The sequence below is a fragment of the Saimiri boliviensis genome, chromosome 6 (assembly GCF_048565385.1).
Source record: "Saimiri boliviensis isolate mSaiBol1 chromosome 6, mSaiBol1.pri, whole genome shotgun sequence".
In the NCBI taxonomy this organism is placed as follows: domain Eukaryota; kingdom Metazoa; phylum Chordata; class Mammalia; order Primates; family Cebidae; genus Saimiri; species Saimiri boliviensis.
Window position 1 is genome coordinate 116,127,228 of NC_133454.1, and position 22,445 is coordinate 116,149,672.

The following is a 22,445-nucleotide window of genomic DNA, read 5'->3' on the forward strand; positions in this document are numbered from 1 at the left end:
ATTTTGTTACATTTTTGAGTGCCCAGTTTTGCATATGAAACATTAAGGAGGCAATTCAGGAACTTTTTAAAAATTTTATTTCTTTTTTAAAATTATACTTTAAGTTCTGGAATACATGTGCAGAATGTGTAGGTTTGTTAGATAGATGTACATATGCCATGATGGTTTGCTGCACCCATCAACACATCATCTACATTATTTCTCCTATGCTATCAAAATTATACTTTAAGTTCTGGAATACATGTGCAGAATGTGTAGGTTTGTTAGATAGATGTACATATGCCATGATGGTTTGCTGCACCCATCAACACATCATCTACATTATTTCTCCTATGCTATCCCTCCCACAGACCCCCACTCACCAACAAACCCCAGTGTGTGATTTTCCCTCTCTGTGTCCATGTGCTCTCATTTTTAAACTCCCACTTGTGAATGAGAACATGTGGTATTTGGTTTTCTGTTCTTGTGTTAGTTTGCTGAGAATGATTATTTCCAGCTTTATTCATGTCCCTGCAAAGGACATGAACTCATACTTTTTTCTTTTAATTGTACTTTAGGTTCTGGGGTACATGTGCAGATCATGCGGGATTGTTGCATAGGTACACACATGGCAATGTGGTTAGCTGCCTCTATCCCCTTGTCACCTACACCTGCCATTTCTCCCCATATTATCCCTCCCCGACCTCCCCACCCCTGTGCTGTCCAACCCTTCCCCCACAACAGACCCTTGTGTGTGATGCTCCCCTCCCTGTGTCTCTGTGTTCTCACTGTTCAACACCTGCCTATGAGTGAGAACAGGCAGTGTTTGATTTTTCTGTTCTTGTGTCAGTTTGCTGAGAATGATGGTTTCCAGATTCATCCATGTCCCACAAAGGACATGAACTCATCATTTTTATGGCTGCATAGTATTCCACGGTGTATATGTGCCACATTTTCCTTGTCCAGTCTATCATTGATAAGCATCTGGGTTGGTTCCAGGTCTTTGCTATTGTAAACAGTGCCACTATGAACGTACGTGTGCATGTGTCTTTAAAGTAGAACGATTTATAATCCTTTGGGTATATACCCAGCAATGGGATTGCTGGGTCAAATGGAATTTCTATTTCTAGGTCCTTGTGGAATTGCCACAGTCTTCCACAATGGTTGAACTAGTTTACACTCCCACCAACAGTGTAAAAGTGTTCCTGTTTCTCCACATTCTCTCCAGCATCTGTTGTCTCCAGATTTTTTAATGATTGCCATTCTAACTGGCATGAGATAGTATCTCAATGTGGTTTTGATTTTTATTTCTCTAATGACCAGTGATGATGAGCATTTTTTCATATGTTTGTTGGCTTCATACATGTCTTCTTTTGAAAAGTGTCTGTTCATACCCTTCACTTACTTTTGGATGGGTTTGTTTGTTTGTTTTGTTGTAAATCTGTTTTAGTTCTTTGTAGACTCTGGATGTTAGCCCTTTGTCAGATAGGTAGATTGCAAAATTTTTTTCCCTTTCTGTTGGTTGCCAGTTCACTTTCATGATTGATTCTTTTGCTGTACAGAAGCTCTGGAGTTTAATTAGGTTCCATTTGCCATTTTAACTTTGGTTGCCAATGCTTTTGGTGTTTTAGTAATGAAGTCCTTGCCTATGCCTATGTCCTGAATGGTCTTGCCTAGGTTTTCTTCTATGGTTTTTATGGTGTGAGGTCTTACGTTTAAGTCTTTAATCCATTTGGAGTTAATTTTAGTGTAAGGTGTCAGGAAGGGGTCCAGTTTCTATTTTCTGCACATGGCTAGCTAGTTATCCCAACATCATTTATTAAACAGGGAATCCTTTCCCCATTGCTTGTTTTTTTTACATTTTCAAAGATCGGATGGTTGTAGATGTGTGGCGTTGCCTCTGAGGCCTCTGTTCTGTTCCATTGGTCTATATCTCTGTTTTGGTACCAGTACCATGCTGTTTTGATTACTGTAGCCTTGTAGTATAGTTTTAAGTAGCATGATGCCTCCAGCTTTGTTATTTTTGCTTAGGATTGTTTTGGCTATGTGGGCTCTCTTTTGATTCCATATGAAGTTTAAGGTGTTTTTTTCTAGTTCTGTGAAGAAGGTCATTGGTAGCTTGATGGGGATAGCATTGAATCTATAAATTACTTTGGGCAGTATAGCCATTTTCACAATATTGGTTCTTCCTAACCATGAGCATGGAATGTTTCTCCATCTGTTTGTGTCCTCTCTTATTTTGTTGAGCAGTGGTTTGTAGTTCCCCTTGAAGAGGTCCTTTACATCCTTTGTTAGTGGTGTATAGAAATGTTTGTGATTTCTGTACGTTGATTTTGTATCCTGAGACTTTGCTGAAGTTGCTTATCAGTTTAAGGACATTTTGGGCTGAGATGATAGGGTCTTCTAAGTATACAATCATGTTGTCTGCAAATAGAGACTATTTGACTTCTGCCTTTCCTAACTGAATACTCTTTATTATTTTTTTTCTTGCCTAATTGCCTTGGCTAGAACTTCCAATACTATATTGAATAGGAGTGGTGAAAGAGGGCATCCTTGTCTAGTGCTGGATTTCAAAGGGAATGTTTCCAATTTTTGCCCATTCAATACGATATTGGCTGTGAGTTTGTCATAAACAGCTTTGATTATTTTGAGATGTGTTCCTTCGATACCTAGTTTATTGAAAGTTTTTTAGCACTGTTGAAGTTTGGGGCTTTTGAATTTGTCAAAGGCCTTCTCTGCATCTATTGAGATGATCATGTGGTTTTTGTCTTTGGTTCTGTTTATGTGGTGGATTACATTCATAGCCTTCCGTATGTTGAACCAGCCTTGCATCCCCAGGATGAAGCCTACTTGATCGAGATGGATAAGCTTTTTGATGTGCTTTTGCAATTGGTTTGCCAGTATTTTATTGAACATTTTTGCATTGATGTTTATCAGGGATATTGGCCTGAAGTTTTCCTTTTTTGTTGAGTCTCTGCTGGGTTTTGCTATCAGGATAATGTTGGTTTCATAAAATGAGTTGGGAAGGATTCCCTCTTTTTGGATTGTTTGGAATAGTTTCAGAAGGGATGGTCCCACCTTCTCCTTGTATGTCTGGTAGAGTTCAGCTGTGGACCCATCTGGACCTGGGCTTTTTTTGGTTGGTAGGCTCTTAATTGCTGCCTACATTTCAGCCCTTTTAATTTGTGTATTCAAGGTTTCAACTTCTTCCTGGTTTAGGCTTGGGAGGGTGTAAGTGTCCAGGAATTTATCCATTTCTTCCAGGTTTACTGGTTTATGTGCATAGAGTTGTTTGTAGTAATCTCTGATGGTAGTTTGTATTTCTATGGAATCAGTGGTGATATCCCCTTTTTTGTTTTTTTTTTTTTATTGCATCTATTTGATTCTTCTCCCTTTTCTTTTTTAATAATCTGGCTAGAGGTTTATTTATTTTGTTGATCTTTTCAAAAACCCAGATCCTGGACTTACTGATTTTTTTGAAGGTTTTTTTTGGTGTCTCTATCACCTTCAGTTCTGCTCTGATCTTAGTTATTTCTTGTCTTCTGCTAGCTTTTGAGTTTTTTTTTTTTTTTTTATCTTGCTCTTCTAGCTCCTTCAATTTTGATGGTAGGCTGTTGACTGTAGATCTTTCCTGCTTCTCATGTGGTCATTTATTGCTATAGATTTCCCTCTAGGCACCACTTTAAATGTGTCCCAGAGATTCTGGCACATTCTGTCTTTGTTCTCATTGGTTTCAAAGAACATCTTTATTTCTGCCTTTATTTCATTGTTTATCCAGTGGACATTCAGGAGCAGATTGTTTAGTTTCCATGAAGTTGTGCGGTTCTGAGTTAGTTAATTCTGAGTTCTAATTTGATTGCCCTGTGGTCTGAGAGACTGTTTGTTATGATTGCCATTCTTTTGCATTGCTGTGGAGTGATTTACTTCCAATTATGTGGTCAATTTTAGAGTAGTGTGATGTGGTCCTGAGAAGAATGTATATTCTGTGGATTTGGGATGGAGAATTTTGTAGACATCTATTAGGTCTGATTGGTCCAGTTCTGAGTTCAAGTCCTGGACATCCTTGTTAATTTTCTGTCTCGTTGATCTGTCAAATATTGACAGTGGAGTGTTAAAGTTTCTGACTATTATTGTGTGGGAGTCTAAGTCTCTTTGTAGGTTGTTAAGAACTTGATTATGTACCTGGCTGCTCCTGTATTGGGTGCATATATATTTAGGATTGTTAGCTCTTCTTGATTCATTAATCCTTTTAGCATGATGTAATGCCCTTCTTTGTCTCTTTTGATATTTGTTGGTTTAAAGTCCTTTTTATCAGAGACTAGGATTGCAACTCCTGCTTTCTTTTGCTCTCTATTTGCTTGATAAATCTTCCTCTATTCCTTTATTTTTAGCCTATGTGTGTCCTTGCACATGAGATGGGTTTCCTGGATCCAGCACAGTGATAGGTCTTGACTTTTTGTCCAATTTGCCAGTCTGTATCTTTTGATTGGGGCCCTTAGCCCATTTACATTTAAGGTTAATATTGTAATATGTGAATTTGATCCTGCAATTTTGATGCTATCTGGTTGTTTCACCCGTTAGTTGACACATTTTCTTTATTATGTTGATGGTCTTAATCATTTGGTATGTTTTTGGGGTGGGTGATGATCAGCAGAGGCAGGCAGGACTTCAGACTTTCTGGGTCCAGGCTTGCACAGGGAGACCTGACAGTTTTGTCATAAATAGATCTTGTTATTTTGAGATACATTCCATCAATACTTAGTGTATTGACAGTTTTTATTATGAAGGATTGTTGAATTGTGTCAAAGGCCTTTTCTGCATCTATTGAGATAATCATGTGGTTTTTATTATTGGTTGTGTTTATGTGATGGATTCCATTTATTGATTTGTATATATTGAACCAGCTTGTATCCCAGGGATGAATCCAACTTGATTCTTATGGATAAGCTTTCTAATATGCTGCTGGATTTTGTATGCCAGTATTTTATTGAGGATTTTCACATTGATGTTCATCATGGATATTAGCCTAAAATTTTCTTTTTTTTGTTGGGTTTCTGCCTGTTTTAGTATCAGGACAATGCTGGCCTCATAAATGAGTTAGAGAGGATTCCCTCTTTTTCTGTTGTTTGGAATAATATCAGAAGGAATGGTACCAGCTCTCTTTGTGCTTCTGGTAGAATTTGACTGTGAATCTGTCTGGTCCTAGACTTTTTTTAGTTGGTAGGCTGTTAATTGCTGCCTCAATTTCAGAACTTGTTATTGGTCTATTCAGGGATTTGACTTCTTCCTGATTCAGTCTTGAGAGGGTGTATGTGTCCAGAAATTTATCCATTTCTTCTAGATTTTCTAGTTTATTTGCATGGTGGTGTTTATAGTATTCTCTGATGGTAGTTTGTATTTCTGTGGGATTGGTGGTGATATCCCCTTTATCATTTTTTTGTTGCATCTGTTTGATTATTCTCTCTTTTCTTATTTATTGGTCTGTTGGTCTAGATATTTTGTTGATCTTTTAAAAAAACAGCTCCTGGATTCATTGATTTTTTTTTTTTGAAGGGTTTTTTTGGTGTCTCTGTCTCTTTCTGTTCTGCTCTGATAGTTATTTCTCATCTTCTGCTAGCTTCTGAATTTGTTTTCTCTTGCTTCTCTAATTCTTTTAGTTGTGATGTTAGAGTGTTGATTTTAGATCTTTTCTGCTTTCCCTTGTGGGCATTTAGTGTATAAATTTCCCTCTACATACTGCTTTAAATATGTCCCAGAGATTCTGGTACATTGTGTTTTTGTTCTCATTGTATTCAAAGAACATCTTTATTTCTGCCTTCATTTCATTATTTACCCAGTAGTCATTCAGGAGCAAGTTGTGCAGTTTCCATGTAGTTGTTCAGTTTTGAGTGAGTTTCTTAATTCTGAGTTCTAATTTGATTTGACTGTGGTTGAAGAGATGGTTTGGTACAATTTCCATTATTTTGCATTTGCTAAGGAGTGTTTTACTTACAGTTATGTGGTCATTTTTAGAATAGGTGCAATGTGGTGCTTAGAAGGATGCGTATTTTGTTGATTTGGGGTGGAGAGTTCTGTAGATGTCTATTAGGTTTGCTTGGCCCAGAGCTGTGTTCACATCCTGAATATCCTTGTTAATTTTCTGTCTCTTTGATCTGTCTAATCTTGAAAGTAGGGTGTTCAAGTCTCCCACTAATATTGTGTGGGAGTCTAAGTCTCTTTGTAGATCTCTAAGAACTTGCTTTATGTATATGGGTGCTCCTGTATTGGATGCATATATATATATTTAGGATAGTTAGCTCTTTTTGTTGCATTGATCTTTTTACCATTATGTAATACCTTTCTTTGTCTCTTTGGATCTTTGTTGGTTTAAAGTCTATTTTATCAGAGACCAGGATTGCAAACCCTGCTTTTTTTTTTTTTTTTTGGCTTTTCATTTGCTTGGTAAATCTTCTTCCATCCCTTTATTTTGAGCCTATGTGTGTCTTTGCATGTGAGATGGGTCTCCTGAAGACAGCACACCAATGGGTCTTGACTCTTTATCCAATTTGTCAGTCTGTGCCTTGTAATTGGGTCATTTAACTCATTTGCTTTTAAGGTTAATATTGTTATATGTGAATTTGATCCTGTCATTATAATGCTAGCTGGTTATTTTGCCTGTTAGTTGATACAGTTTTTTCATAGTGTCGATGGTCTTTACAATTTGGTATGTTTTTGCAATGGCTGGTACTGGTTATTTCTGTCTATGTTTAGTGCCTTCTGCAGGAGTTCCTGGAAGGCAGGGCTGGTGGTGACAAAATCTCTCAGCATTTTCTTGTTTGTAAAGGATTTTATTTATCCTTTGCTTGTAAAACTTAGCTTGGCTGAATATTTAATTCTGGGTTGAAAATTCTCTTCGTTAAGAATGTTGAATATTGGCCCTCACTCTCTTCTGGCTTGTAGGGTTTCTGCTGAGAGATCCACTATTAGTCTGATGGGCTTCCTTTTGTGGGTTACCCGAACTTTATGGCTAATTTATATATTAGTTCTCCATCTTGGAGTCATAATTTAATCCACAGTATCATTGATCATATCTGATAGTTCATCAGAATTAAAAATATGTTTATGCATCTTTTACCACTTACCAGTAAGGGAGCACAGTGCTTATAGATACGCATTTCAAATTTTTGAAATGATACATATTACATTTGTGATAGATAAATTTTTTTTAAATTTATTTTTATTTTTTTATTATTTATTATTTATTTATTTATTTATTTATTTTTATTTTTTATTGCATTTTAGGTTTTGGGGTACATGTGATGAACATGCAAGATTGTTGATAGGTACACACATGGCAGTGTGCTTTGCTGCCTTCCGTCCCCTCACCTGTGTCTGTCATTTCTCCCCATGCTATCTCTTCCCACCTCCCCACACCCCGCCCCTCCCCCATTTCCCCCCAACGGACCCCAGTGTGTAGTGCTCCCCTCCCTGTGTCCATGTGTTCTCATTGTTCAACACCCACCTATGAGTGAGAATATACGGTGTTTGATTTTCTGCTCTTGTGTCAGTTTGCTGAGAATGATGGTTTCCAGGTTCATCCATGTCCCTACAAAGGACGTGAACTCATCGTTTTTGATGGCCGCGTAATATTCCATGGTGTATATGTACCACATTTTCCCTATCCAGTCTATCATCGTTGGGCATTTGGGTTGGTTCCAGGTCTTTGCTATTGTAAACAGTGCTGCAATGAACATTCGTGTGCACGTGTCCTTGTAGTAGAATGATTTATAATCCTTTGGATATATACCCAGTAATGGGACTGCTGGGTCAAATGGGATTTCTATTTTTAGGTCCTTGAGGAATCGCCACACTGTCTTCCACAATGGTTGAATTAATTTACATTCCCACCAACAGTGTAAAAGTGTTCCTATTTCTCCACATCCTCTCCAGCATCTGTTGTTTCCCGATTTTTTAATGATCGCCATTCTAACTGGTGTGAGATGGTATCTCAATGTGGTTTTGATTTGCATTTCTCTGATGACCAGTGATGATGAGCATTTTTTCATATGTTTGTTGGCCTCCTGTATGTCTTCTTTTGTAAAGTATCTGTTCATATCCTTCGCCCATTTTTGAATGGGCTTGTTTGTTTTTTTCTTGTAGATCTGCTTTAGTTCTTTGTAAATTCTGGATATCAGCCCCTTGTCAGATGGGTAGGCTGCAAAAATTTTTTCCCATTCTGTTGGTTGCCGATTCACTCTACTGACTGTTTCCTTTGCCGTGCAGAAGCTGTGGAGTTTGATTAGGTCCCATTTGTCTATTTTGGCTTTTGTTGCCATTGCTTTTGGCGTTTTGGTCATGAAGTCCTTGCCTACACCTATGTCCTGAATGGTTTTGCCTAGATTTTCTTCTAAGGTTTTTATGGTATTAGGTCTGATGTTTAAGTCTTTAATCCATCTGGAGTTAATTTTGGTGTAAGGTGTTAGGAAGGGGTCCTGTTTCTGCTTTCTGCACATGGCTAGCCAGTTTTCCCAACACCATTTATTAAACAGGGAGTCCTTTCCCCATTGCTTGTTTTTGTCAGGTTTGTCGAAGATCAGATGGTTGTGGGTGTGTTGTATTTCCTGTGAGGCCTCTGTTCTGTTCCATTGGTCTATATCTCTGTTTTGGTACCAGTACCATGCTGTTTTGATTACTGTAGCCTTGTAGTATAGTTTGAAGTTCGGTAGTGTGATGCCTCCCGCTTTGTTCTTTTTGCTTAGAATTGACTTGGCTATGCGGGCTCTCTTTTGGTTCCATATGAAGTTTAAGGTGTTTTTTTCCAGTTCTGTGAAGAAGGTCATTGGTAGCTTGATGGGAATAGCGTTGAATCTGTAAATTACTTTGGGCAGTATGGCCATTTTCACGATGTTGATTCTTCCTAACCATGAACATGGAATGTTTCTCCATCTGTTTGTATCCTCTCTTATTTCGTTGAGCAATGGCTTGTAGTTCTCCTTGAAGAGGTCCTTTACGTTCCTTGTTAGTTGTATTCCTAGGTACTTTATTCTCTTTGTAGCAATTGTGAATGGCAGTTCGTTCTTGATTTGGCTCTCTTGAAGTCTATTACTGGTGTATAGGAATGCTTGTGATTTTTGCACGTTGATTTTGTATCCTGAGACTTTGCTGAAGTTGTTTATCAGTTTCAGGAGATTTTGGGCTGAGATGATGGGGTCTTCCAGATATACAATCATGTCATCTGCAAATAGAGACAATTTGATTTCCTCCTTTCCAATTTGGATACCCTTTATTTCTTTTTCTTGCCTGATTGCTCTGGCTAGAACTTCCAGTACTATATTGAATAGGAGTGGTGAGAGAGGGCATCCTTGTCTAGTGCCAGATTTCAAAGGGAATGCTTCCAGTTTTTGCCCATTCAGTATGATATTGGCTGTTGGTTTGTCGAAAATAGCTTTTATTGTTTTGAGATACATTCCGTCAATACCTAGTTTATTGAGGGTTTTTAGCATAAAGGGTTGTTGAATTTTGTCAAAAGCCTTCTCTGCATCAATCGAGATAATCATGTGGTTTTTGACTTTGGTTCTGTTTATGTGGTGAATTACGTTTATGGACTTGCGTATGTTGAACCAGCCTTGCATCCCCGGGATGAATCCTACTTGATCATGGTGGATGAGCTTTTTGATATGTTGTTACAATCAGTTTGCCAGTATTTTATTGAAGATTTTTGCATCTATGTTCATCATGGATATTGGCCTGAAATTTTCTTTTCTTGTTGAGTCTCTGCCGGGTTTTGGTATCAGGATGATGTTTGCCTTGTAAAATGATTTGGGAAGAATTCCCTCTTTTTGGATTGTCTGGAATAGTTTCAGAAGGAATGGTATCAGCTCCTCTTTGTATGTCTGGTAGAATTCAGCTGTGAAACCGTCTGGACCTGGGCTTTTTTTTGGGTGGTAGGCTCTTTATTGCTGCCTATCTTTGTGGTGTTCTCTGTATTTCCTGGATTTGAATATTGGTCTGCCTTGCTAGGTTGGGGAAGTTTTCCTGGATAATATCCTGAAGAGTATTTTCCAGCTTGGATTCATTCTCTTCATCACATTCAGGTACACCTATCAGACGTAGATTAGGTCTTTTCACATAGTCCCACATTTCCTGAAGATTTTGTTCATTCCTTTTTGTGCTTTTTTCTCTGTTCTTGCCTTCTCTTTTTATTTCATTGAGTTGATCTTCGACCTCTGATATCCTTTCTTCTGCTTGGTCAATTCGGCTGTTGAAGCTTGTGCATGCTTCACGAAGTTCTCGTGTTGCGTTTTTCAGCTCCATCAATTCACTTATACTCCTCTCTATGCTGTCCATTCTCATCAGCAGTTCGTCCAATCTTTTTTCAAGGTTCCTGTTTTCTTTGCGTTGGGTTAGAACATGTTCTTTTAGCTCATTGTAGTTTCTTACTACCCACCTTCTGAAGTCTGATTCTGTCATTTCATCACCCTCCTTCTCCATCCGGTCTGGTTCCCTTGCTGGTGAGGAGTTGTGATCCCTTTTAGGAGGAGAGGTGTTCTGGTTTCGGGAGTTTTCATCCTTTTTACGCTGGTTTCTTCCCATTTTTGTGGGTTTATCCACCTGTTGCCTGTCTCTGTCCCAGGGAGTTGGAGCTTTATGAGTTTCCGTTGCACTACTGCCTTTTTTGATTTTTCTTCAGGTCTGACCCGCCCAGCTAGCAGCACGCCTAGCCACTGCCTGCCCGCAGGGGCTTTGCTGAGCTGCTGTGGGGTCTGCCCAGCTGCCCTGAGCTCTTCCCTGTAGTCCTTTTTATAAGGGCGTAGTTAGAACTGTCTGGGCAATGGTGGCCCCGCCTCTGTTATGGTGGACTCTCTCTGTTGTGGCAGGTTGCCTCAGCAACGGCGGGTTGCCTCGGCAACGGCAGCCTGCCTCCGTAGCCGTGGAGAGTCTCCGTAATGGTGGAAACCCCTCCCCCACGGAGCTGGACAGTCCGGGTTCAGCTGTGCTTGGTTTGAAGGGCTCAACCCAGAGGGTTTCCAATTACTGTTTTTGTTTTCGTTGTTGTTGGGGGTGGAGGGGTGGGACCAACCGAGCCTGATCACCTGGCTCCCTGACTCAAGAGTCTTTTCTTTTAAGTTGAATGACCCCGCGTTCGGGTCACCTGCTGAAAAGGCGCCGGGAACTCCCGTGCAGCGACTCAGGGAGTCGGCTCGAACTGTGGCGCTGGCTCCTGGCGGATTTTTTGCCTAGGAATCTCCTGGCCTGACTCGCTATTTCAGATGAATGGGCAACTCTGCCGTCTCAGGGCTCTGCTCGCCAGCTAAGAGGGCTCTCAGACCAGTGGCTTTTGTACGGAGAACCGCAGCAACAGGGCGTGGTCACAGCAGCCGCGCGGGCGGAATCAGCCCCACAGGGGCCAAAACAGCCGCACCGGCTGGGACTGCGACGCTGGCGACCCCTCTGCCTGGGTATCTCCTGGTCTGTGGGCAATAAGAGTTCATCTGGAAATGCGGCTTCCACTCACCCTCTGCACCTTCACTGGGAGCTGAAGTCCTGAGCTGTTCTTAGGCGGCCATCTTCCCAGCATCCCCGTGATAGATAAATTTAATCCGTTTATTAGGTAAGTTGAAAATAATTAACTTTTAGTGGAGCACATTAATTAATAAAGACCTTAGCTGGTTCCAATTGGTATTTATGGGACTCTATCTAAGGCTCTTATGACACAGTAGATCCAATATTTAACTAAACATGTGATGAGATGAAGGTTTTCAATGAAGCCACTGGTAATCAAAGCAATAAAAATAACAATGGGAATACCTTAAGCACTGCTCCCTTGTTGGCAAAATAAAAATTCTTTATTGCAGAAAAAGTTACTGAATTGATATTGAAATAAAATTAAAGGATTGAATTATAGACTACCAATCATTATGGTTATATTGGATATAGATTTGAGCCTTGATCGAAACCCTTTATTTTAACATAAGATTGCAGACCTTTGATTACCTATCATTCCAAGAATCAGAATTTAGCTTCTTTTCTTAGTCTCTGTGCCTGTGAGCCTCAGGGCTTCTTAGGTTGTTGGACTTTCTAACAGGAAGAATCAGGCCCTCCTCCTGGGAATATGCTTAGAGACGAGAACTTGGGGCTGGTTCCCCTTCATTCTGGCTTAAATATTACTTGCCTTACCTCAGTATTTCATAATGTGACACTCATAATTTATTGTTCGGTTTACTTTAGAATTTTTCTTTTCACATTATAGGCTTTCCACGTTACTTGGCATTTAGCTACTCTTCCTTGGTGAGACAAAAGTCTTTTTCCTCTAGGGATTTTAAGGTGAAAAAAAGTGTTCAGAGAGATTACCTCATTTGAATTTATTCCAAATATTCTAATTAACTAATCTATAATGACCCTACAGTGTCTTTCATTTAAAATACTGATGATTTAAAAGTCATAGATTGTGTCTACACATAAATGAGATAAGTACTGATAGAGTAACCCAAGAGATAGCTGAAGAATTAAATTTCTGCCCAAGGTAGAGTATGTGTTCAGTTGGTATCGACTCCTCTAGGTGTGATGTTTCATGTCATATCCTTCATTTCTTGTAAACAGTTATGAAAGTTCTCAATTTACTGGTATGGGGGATAGATATAGGGACATATTTTTAATAAGGAAAGAAGTGGACTTAGGTGTATGCTTTTTAATGATAGTTGAATAACTGAAAGATTGAAGTTTGGCTTCTGACTGTGAGTAAGCTCTGTCATTGATTTTTCCATGAAGTTAAATTTCAGCATTGTTTTTATTAAGTACAAAGTGTAATAGCTGGGCACATGAAAATTATCATAAATCCTCGATCACACTAAAGTACTTACTGTTGCTCTGCCGTAAGGAAACTTTCATGTAACAAATGTCATTGTTGGCACATTTTTGTTTACTTGTGTCACAAATAAGGGACTTGTCCCGGTTAATTTCCACTAATCAGGTCAATTTTTACACAGTCATGCAAAAGTAGTGTCTTTGTTTTTCTTTGAAGAAATCTTCCAGCAGGTAAGAACATTTAAGTACATTTCTACATCATGTTTAAGCATCTTTATAGTTTGGTCATCTGCTTAGGATAGTGCCATACTTCTCTAATGACTGAGATAATGAGCAGGCTGTGTGGAACTGAGGAAAGTGTGGCCTCTAGGAACAATTTCTATATCCATGGATTAGCTACCCATATCCATGTGTTTTGTGATCACACATACATGACTAAGATATCTACATGAACATTTAGTGAAAGAAACATTGCTTTTCTGGACCATGATGTGAGTATTTAAAACCACTGACGAGCAACATTCATTGAAAATTCCTGTGACATGTTGAAATGTAGCTAATGTCTTAAATACCATATGGTTTTGTTGAACGAATTCTAATTGGGAAAGTTGAGGTAGCAAACATGAAAATCTTTCAGTATACAAAACATATATTTGGTTTTAATATAAAGCCTATTTTTTTCCTTTTCTATTTGCCGAATAAGAAGAAAAAAACATTCCATATTACACATATAATAAACCAATTGATTTATAATCATTATATTTAAAGGATGTTATATTTTATATGATTTATTAATAAAGGTATACAATCACTTTGGGAATATTTGATTATAGAGTTTAAAATTGCAGATCATGTCAAGTGTGTTAGAATGTGAAGGAACCAATGCCTGTTATGTTCTGGAAGCATAATATGGGTTTTTGCTTATAAATCTAAAAACAATCCCAGCAAACCTACTAGAAATATATGTGCTTAGGAAAGTACCTAGTCTACTGTCATTTAAATAGATTTATAAAATTGTGACTGTGAAATATAATATTGTAGAGCTTTTTTTAATGGGATTTTATCTTTAGAAAATACCATGTTCTTAGAAAATTATGTTAAATTATTTTTGTCTAGAAATATGTTAACTTAGCATTTTACATTGAAAGCCTAGTAATGCTATCTTTCAGTTTTGAAAGTATTTTATATTTAATGACTTAAATTATAGAGGATAGTTTACATACCAAATTTTAAAAAAGTGAACATTTAAATTGCCAAAAAATTATTCTGTGGAAATCTGGTTTTGATGACGGAAGACGGAAAAGGCAGTAAATCTTGTAGCAAGTAAGGTGTGGAAAAATAACAGAATTGGCCTTGTGTTCTTTAGCAGGTGTGTCTCTATCAATCCATAGTTTCAACATTGGCAGAATTCTGGAATCGGCTAGAAGTGGTGATGTGAATGGGACATGTGGAAGGTTCATCACAGCTGGCTTTTAGAGACAGCTCAAACTCTCTCTGCACACGTCCTATTCCATTGCCAGAGTTATGTAAATGAAACCATCCTGTCTACATTTAAGGTTTAGCATTTCTGCAGTTTTCCTAAGCAGTGAGTAATCAGAAAGTTTGGGTTTGTATCTCTACTTGCCTCATTGTTGTCTGTAATTTAAATTTTTCCTTAACTGTCAGATCTAGAGACTTTAAGAAACAGTGTGTTTGTTTTTCTTTTATTATTATTTTTTATTAACAAGATACTGTCTGCGTTTGTTATGACCATCCCTAAAAGCCTCCTGAGTCACCCCAGGAACTCACAGGAGGTTGCACTTCCAGTATTTCTTTGCTAAAAGGAATCTCTCTGAAGAAGATTTTAAAAGAATACTGGCCTCACTTAATTATCTCATTAATCTCCTTATAGCTTGTGAATACTCAGTTATTAACTACAATTTGTCTGTTTTTGATTTTAGCCTTCTTTTCATTTCTTGAGCTATCCCTGATGGTAGGTCCAACTTTTTCACCATAATTCTGCTTGCTTCTCATCAAGATACATTTCCTGACAGGTAAAATTACTACCCATATAATTAGATCATTATTTTCTAAGGCATACAATTTTATTTTGTGCCCCCAAAAGGCTTTCCTGAATTATAAGTATTTTATCCTTTTTTTCCCTGGAGTATGTTTATAAATATTTTCAAATTGACAAAGCTCTGCATGATTTGTTCTGATTCTATGATCACAGTGACATTCAAGAATACTAATAATGGCTATCATTTATCAAGTCCTTCCCAGGTGCCAGCCAGTATTCTAAGTACTTAACTTAGTTTTAATAAAATAACAACTCTAAGGGGTAAGGACTATTGGGATAGCTATCCTGAAAATGATGATAGTAAGGGACAGAGAGGTTTAGTAAGTGGACAGAAATCTCATAAAAAGTACAGAAGCTGAAGTTGTAGCTGAAACAGTGTGGATCCAGTGTCCACATTATTCATCACATGCTACACTTTCTTTCTAAGGATGTCTTGGATCTTAAATAGGTACATACTAGGTGAGAACCTTATAGCTCACTATAATCATGAAACCCCCATGTCCCACTGACTACCATTTTTCATGTAAGAGTCATGAGCTTGGAAATGTTTATTTAATTCTAAATTTATAAAAAATGAAAAAAAATTGTCAGCAGAATACCATAAAGGAGAGGTACACTAACAGTTCTGTAGATAGTTGCTGAGAAAGGATTCTGAATTTCTCAAATTTAATCGTATTATTTTCCAGTGAATGAGCTGAGACAGATTTGTAAATACATTTAGAAAATGACTCAAATCCATGTATTATTCTTACACTAAACTTGGAATTTCCCTTAGAATTTAATTCTTTTTGGAATCTGGTAACTAAGATTCTATTTTTGAGTACTCTTAGTATCTAAATAGTGTTATAAACGAAACCATGTCCCACTGTTCTGTACCTCTTTCTACAGTGTCTATTTTCTCCTCTTTCACTCCCTAGCTTATCCCAAGAATTCAGAAAAAAATACTCATGGCACGTTTGGTAGTGGGTGATAGTCATGAGTTAGTTCACATTAATTGCTGAAAATTAGGATATTGTATGTAATTGTGGTAAAAATTGGAATATAGACAAGGATAAAATGGAGAGAATCACAGCTCTTAAGGTGGGCAGAGAATCAGACCAAGTAATTGCTACAGGGAACAGTGTAATAAATAATATCGTAGCTATTTATACAGTTCAGAGTGCTATATTTTGTCATTTAATGAAAGACTAATGAAGACCGAATATTCTTCCAGGCATGAAAGAATGAAGGTCTCACAGTAGAAGGCCAGAGTACTGAGTGAAATACTTCAGAAGATGTTATTCTTGGTGCTACACAGATCATATCATAAACGTACCACAAATACAAATACAAAAGACTAAATCTATGTCAATTTATTTATTTAGAGTTTATGTCCACCACCAGAGAGTAAGCTTCTTGAGACCAAGACCCCATTGCCTATTCATCATAGCTGACTTCTCTGCCATAAAAAGTTTTAAATAAGAAGTTATGAAATGTATAAATGGGTGTTGGGATTTTAACACATCTTCTGTATAGAATACTCACTAAACTTAGAGGTAGAAACCTTTACCTGTAGCTGAAACTAAAATCTATGAGGAGAAACACAATCATCAAGGGAAGATGGTCTCTTTGGATGAGAAACTCAATAGAGACTTACTTAATGTTTATTGTGTGTAAGTATCTATTCAGGATACAGTGAAGATGAGCTCTGTCACACAATGGATGTAATCATATTCCTGTTCACTGTTTCATTACAGGTCCTGTTCTCCTGAGCTCTCACCTCTGACACAAGCCTGAAAGAAGAGTAAATGAGACAGAACAATATTACAGAATTTGTCCTCCTGGGCTTTTCTCAGGATCCTAATGTGCAACATGCTTTATTTGCCATATTTTTACTCACATACACTGTGACAATGGTGGGGAACCTGCTCATTGTCGTGACTATTATTGCCAGCCCTTCCTTGGGCTCCCCAATGTACTTCTTCCTTGCCTGTCTCTCATTTGTAGATGCCGTATATTCCACCACAATTTCTCCCACATTGATTGTGGATTTACTCTGTGATAAAAAGACTATTTCCTTCCCAGCTTGCATGGGCCAGCTATTTATAGACCATTTTTTTGGTGGTACTGAGATCAGCCTCCTGGTGGGGATGGCTTGTGACCGCTATGTGGCCATCTGTAAGCCGCTGCACTATTTGACCATAATGAGTCGACAGGTTTGCATCCTTCTGCTGGTGCTGGCCATGATTGGAGGTTTTGTGCATTCTGTGTTTCAAGTTGGTGTTGTGTACAGTCTCCCTTTCTGTGGCCCCAATGTCATTGACCACTTTTACTGTGACATGTACCCATTGTTGGAACTGGCGTGCACTGACACCTACTTTATAGGCCTCACTGTGGTTTTCAATGGTGGAGCAATCTGTATGATCATCTTTACCCTTCTACTAATCTCCTATGGAGTCATCCTAAACTCCCTTAAAACTTACAGTCAGGAAGGGAGGCACAAAGCCCTGTCAACCTGCAGCTCCCACATTGCTGTAGTTGTCTTGTTTTTCGTTCCCTGTATTTTCATATATGTTAGACCTGTTTCAAACTTTCCTATTGATAAATTCATAACTGTGTTTTATACAGTTATCTCACCCATGATGAATCCTTTTATATACACACTGAGAAATTCAGAGATGAAAAATGCTATAGAAAAACTCTTGTGTAAAAGTTAACTACAGTTAGAATAAAGTGTTCCTCCTCATGTAGATGAGGAAGTGTGTAGATAAAGTCTTCCAAGGGAAATTTTCAGACTTCTCAGGGTAATTCAAGGACACCAAAATAGGAAGACAGGATTGGGATGCTTCCAGCTCAATTAAGAACTCATCCCATCATGGCATCTGTTTGAAGTTCAAGATCTCAACCTCTGTATTCACTGAGAATGAATGGGGCTGCCTGAGTGGAGCTTTCATTGTGCACATTTTAAATTATGTTTTTTCTCTATTACACATATATTGAGACAGCATATTTCTTCCATATTCCCAGCATGGAATGGGGAAAGGGAGGAATAGTAATTAAAATAGATGTTCATGTTCAGACGGGAAGGCTATTGCTGCTTTGTTCTGTGTAATTAAAAACTTTGTGCAATATGCAAGCACCATATTCACAAACATTTTTGAAACTGGCCCTCGTCAGAGTTGAGGTGAAACTCTATGTGCATTCAGATAATACTCTTAAGAATCTTAGAATTATGTTTGTCTAGTTTAAAGTACTTATGAGACACATCGTTACATTTTTCTTAAGTCTTTTAATAATGTCTTAACATCCACAAGTTTGAAATGACGTTTATTTTGATGACTTTTTACTTTTAGCATTCTTAGCTCTTTGCAGAGTCTGGAAAGGAAAACCATTTTTAACTTTGCAAAAGCAAGTTCTGGCTGTTTAATGTTTCTTGTAAATTCTTTCTGAAAATGTAACAATCTTTAAAGTATCTTTTTACATCTGTCTCATAAGATAACACCGCTATAAGCTGTGTATCTTATCAATGAATCCAGGAGCTGGTTTTTTGAAAAGATGAACAAAAATAGATAGACTACCAGACTAATAAAGAAGAAAAGAGAGAAGAGTAAAATAGATGCAATTAAAAAAAATGATAAAAGGGATATCACCACAGAGCCCACAGAAATACAAACTACTGTCAGAGAATTCTATAAAGAACTCTATGGAAATAAACTAGAAAATCTAGACAAAATGGATAGATTCCTGGACGCACACACCCTCCCAAGACTGAATGAGGAAGAAGTCAAATCTGTGAATTTACCAATAACAAGTTCTTACATTGAGGCAGTAATTGATAGCCCACAAACCAAAAAAAGTCCAGGACAAGACAGATCACAGCCAAATTCTACCAGAAGCACAAAGAGAGCTGATACGATTCCTTCTGAAACTATTCAAACAATAGAAAAAGAGGGAGTCCTCCCTAACTAGTTTTATGAGGACAGCATCAACCTGATACCAAAAACTGGAAGAACCATAACAAAAAAGAAAAATTTTAGGCCAATATCCCTGAGGAACATTGATGGGAAAATCCTCAATAAAATACTGGCAAACCAAATCCAGCAGTCTGTCCAAAAGCTTATCCACCACAATCAAGTTGGCTTCATCCCTGGATTCAAGCCTAGTTCAATATACGCAAATCAATAAATGTAATCCATCACATAAACAGAACCAATGATAAAAACCACGATTGTCTCAATAGATGCAGAGAAGACCTTTGACACAATTCAACAGCACTTCATGCTAAAACCTCTCAATAAATTAGGTATTGATGGAATGTATCTCATATGAAAATCTGCTGAAATTCTCCCTTGGAATAGTAGAACCTTGGTCCAAGAAGGTAAAACTAAGTTCTCTGAATGACCATACGTACAAGCAGCATGATCTTAAGTGCATAAGCATTTGGTTCTCAATCTCAGAGCAATGTCTGAATATTTCCTGACTCCTGTGCTGTAACTTCACCATTTGGTCAGACAGCCAGCCTCTGAAGAATGAATGACCAAGAAATCCAGCAACAGAGAATGCTATTATGGAAGCCTTATTAGGATATAAGGCAAGATTAAACTGGGTGCTATAGTTCCCCCGCCTACAAAACGTAGTTTTTTACTATTTTCAAAAAGGAACAGAAATCCTTTGTCTCAGGATTTTCAAGTGACAACTTGTATATATGGGATGAATGACGTATAATGATTAGAAAATAATAACATATCCAAGTCAACCAAAACCAGTAATGTGATAAAGAATAAGGTGCTAGAACAAGAACAGAAACACTGCTTTAAATAGTCTGAAAGAGTATTTGCCAGGGTCAAATAACCACAACAGAGCTTGTAGTGTTATTACAAAGAACCAATAGCCATAGCTCCTAGTGATGTCAAATGGGTTTTCCTTGATTCTACTTTTAATTACATTTTGAGATTAACTTAACCTGTGATCCAAACCACAAATGAAAACACCATCATGCTATGGAAACCATACACGGTCTACCAATTTGATTCCACATATCTCACTGAATCAAAGCACAAGTTTTCTCATGGCCAGTGGCATAAATGAGCTAAGAAGTACATCACATAGGCAGGGATGGTGGCTCACGCCTGTAATCCCAGCACTTTGGGAGTCGAGGGGGGGCAGATCACCTGAGGTAAGAAGTTCGAGACCAGCCTGAAGAACATGGCATAACCCCATCTCTACTAAAAATTCAAAAGTTAGCCAAGTGTGGTGGTGCATGATTCTTGGGAGGCTGAGGCAGGAGAATCGCTTGAACTCAGGAGGCAGAGGTTGCAGTGAGCTAAGATTGTGCCACTACACTCCAGCCTCAGCAAAAATCTGTCTTGGAAAAAAAAAGTATATTACATGGACATATTATACCCCTTACAACTCATGTAATACTGGCTTAATCAAAAGATGAATTTATATATGTAATAGCTAAATGGAAAAATCATGTTAGATAGGAAAGGGGCACAGAGATGTGTGGTAACACCTAGAATGCACACTATTATTCTTTACACATGACATTATCTTGTCTCCAGAGAATAAAACTGTTTCTCTCATAGGTGACATGAAGTCAGTTAATACTAGAAAAAGACAATGAACCCCTTCTCACTTGAATGGGAGAATTAAACTGAAGTTACTTAATGCGATGTCTAAGAATTGTATTATTTGTAGGAAAGGTACAATACAGTAAATGCTTCTCTTGATACAATTGCATGAGAACAAATTAGAACTATAAAATGGTGAAGATGATAAAAGATAAAGGAAAGAAATAGCCCATTTGGAAAACAACATCTAAATGCGCTATCATATAACCCCTAATTTTGCAATGTAGACATTAATGCTGAGACATGGACCTTCTTGAGTTTCAACAGAAAGCTGAAACGTTTACTACATCACTCTACTGTGGCAGAAAGTGAACTTCAAACTCTTTTCCAACAGCCCTTGTGCTGGCAAATTGCTGGAATTTCTTCTCACTCTTTCTTTTTTTTTCCATTTTTTAAAATTGCATTTTAGGTTTTGGGGTACATGTGATGAACATGCAAGATTGTTGCATAGGTACACACTTGGCAGTGTGCTTTGCTGCCTTCCGTCCCCTCACCTGCATCTGTCATTTCTCCCCATGCTATCTCTTCCCACCTCCCCACCCCCCGCCTCTCCCCCATTTCCCTCCAACGGACCCCAGTGTGTAGTGCTCCCCTCCCTGTGTCCATGTGTTCTCATTGTTCAACACCCGCCTATGAGCGAGAATATACAGTGTTTGATTTTCTGCTCTTGTGTCAGTTTGCTGAGAATGATGGTTTCCAGGTTCATCCATGTCCCTACAAAGGACGTGAACTCATCGTTTTTGATGGCTGCATAATATTCCATGGTGTATATGTACCACATTTTCCCTATCCAGTCTATCATCGTTGGGCATTTGGGTTGGTTCCAGATCTTTGCTATTGTAAACAGTGCTGCAATGAACATTCGTGTGCACGTGTCCTTGTAGTAGAATGATTTATAATCCTTTGGATATATACCCAGTAATGGGATTGCTGGGTCAAATGGGATTTCTATTTTTAGGTCCTTGAGGAATCGCCACACTGTCTTCCACAATGGTTGAATTAATTTACATTCCCACCAACAGTGTAAAAGTGTTCCTATTTCTCCACATCCTCTCCAGCATCTGTTGTTTCCCGATTTTTTAATGATCGCCATTCTAACTGGTGTGAGATGGTATCTCAATGTGGTTTTGATTTGCATTTCTCTGATGACCAGTGATGATGAGCATTTTTTCATATGTTTGTTGGCCTCCTGTATGTCTTCTTTTGTAAAATATCTGTTCATATCCTTTGCCCAGTTTTGAATGGGCTTGTTTGTTTTTTCTTGTAGATCTGCTTTAGTTCTTTGTAAATTCTGGATATCAGCCCCTTGTCAGATGGGTAGGCTGCAAAATTTTTTTCCCATTCTGTTGGTTGCCGATTCACTCTACTGACTGTTTCTTTTGCCGTGCAGAAGCTGTGGAGTTTGATTAGGTCCCATTTGTCTATTTTGGCTTTTGTTGCCATTGCTTTTGGCGTTTTGGTCATGAAGTCCTTGCCTACACCTATGTCCTGAATGGTTTTGCCTAGATTTTCTTCACTCTTTCAATCTTTTTCCTATTTTGTGTTGAGGGGAGAGCTAAATATAGTCTCAACCTGACTTTTGCAGTTCAGTAATGAGCTCACTACTTGAGGGATGAGAAACGTCATAACCAGCAGACCTGTTTTATAAGAAATGCAAGAAAAAAAAGTTACTCAGGTTGAAAAAAACAATATTATATGAAAAATAATAGTTTATAGTAAAGAATTCAGAAAGTAGATATAATACATAGGGAATAAATAGAGATTATTTTCCTTTCTCTTATTTAATAGTTGTTCAAACAAAATAACATATTCAGAAGTTAATAACATGCAGCAGTAAAATACAGAAAAAAACTTCGAAGTGCTGTGGAATGTTAAGTGGAATGACACTTTCAAATGAGTTTTCATTTCTATTGAGAAATAGTCCTGCCAGGAGCCAGTTTGGATGTGGATCCTTCCTCAGCTGAGCCTTCATGTGAGACTGTAGCCCCAGCCAGATGATGATTACAGATTCG

General features: G+C 38.0%; 1 protein-coding gene across 1 annotated transcript; it reads left to right on the forward strand.

Annotated features, from left to right (window-relative positions):
• The first annotated feature begins 16,608 nt into the window (after positions 1–16,608).
• LOC101040500 (olfactory receptor 4A5-like) lies at positions 16,609–19,762 on the forward strand. Its single transcript, XM_003920432.2, has 2 exons — positions 16,609–17,512; positions 19,692–19,762. Exons 1-2 carry the CDS (start codon positions 16,609–16,611, stop codon positions 19,760–19,762), a joined length of 975 nt encoding a protein of 324 aa, XP_003920481.2.
• Positions 19,763–22,445: the final 2,683 nt, after the last annotated feature.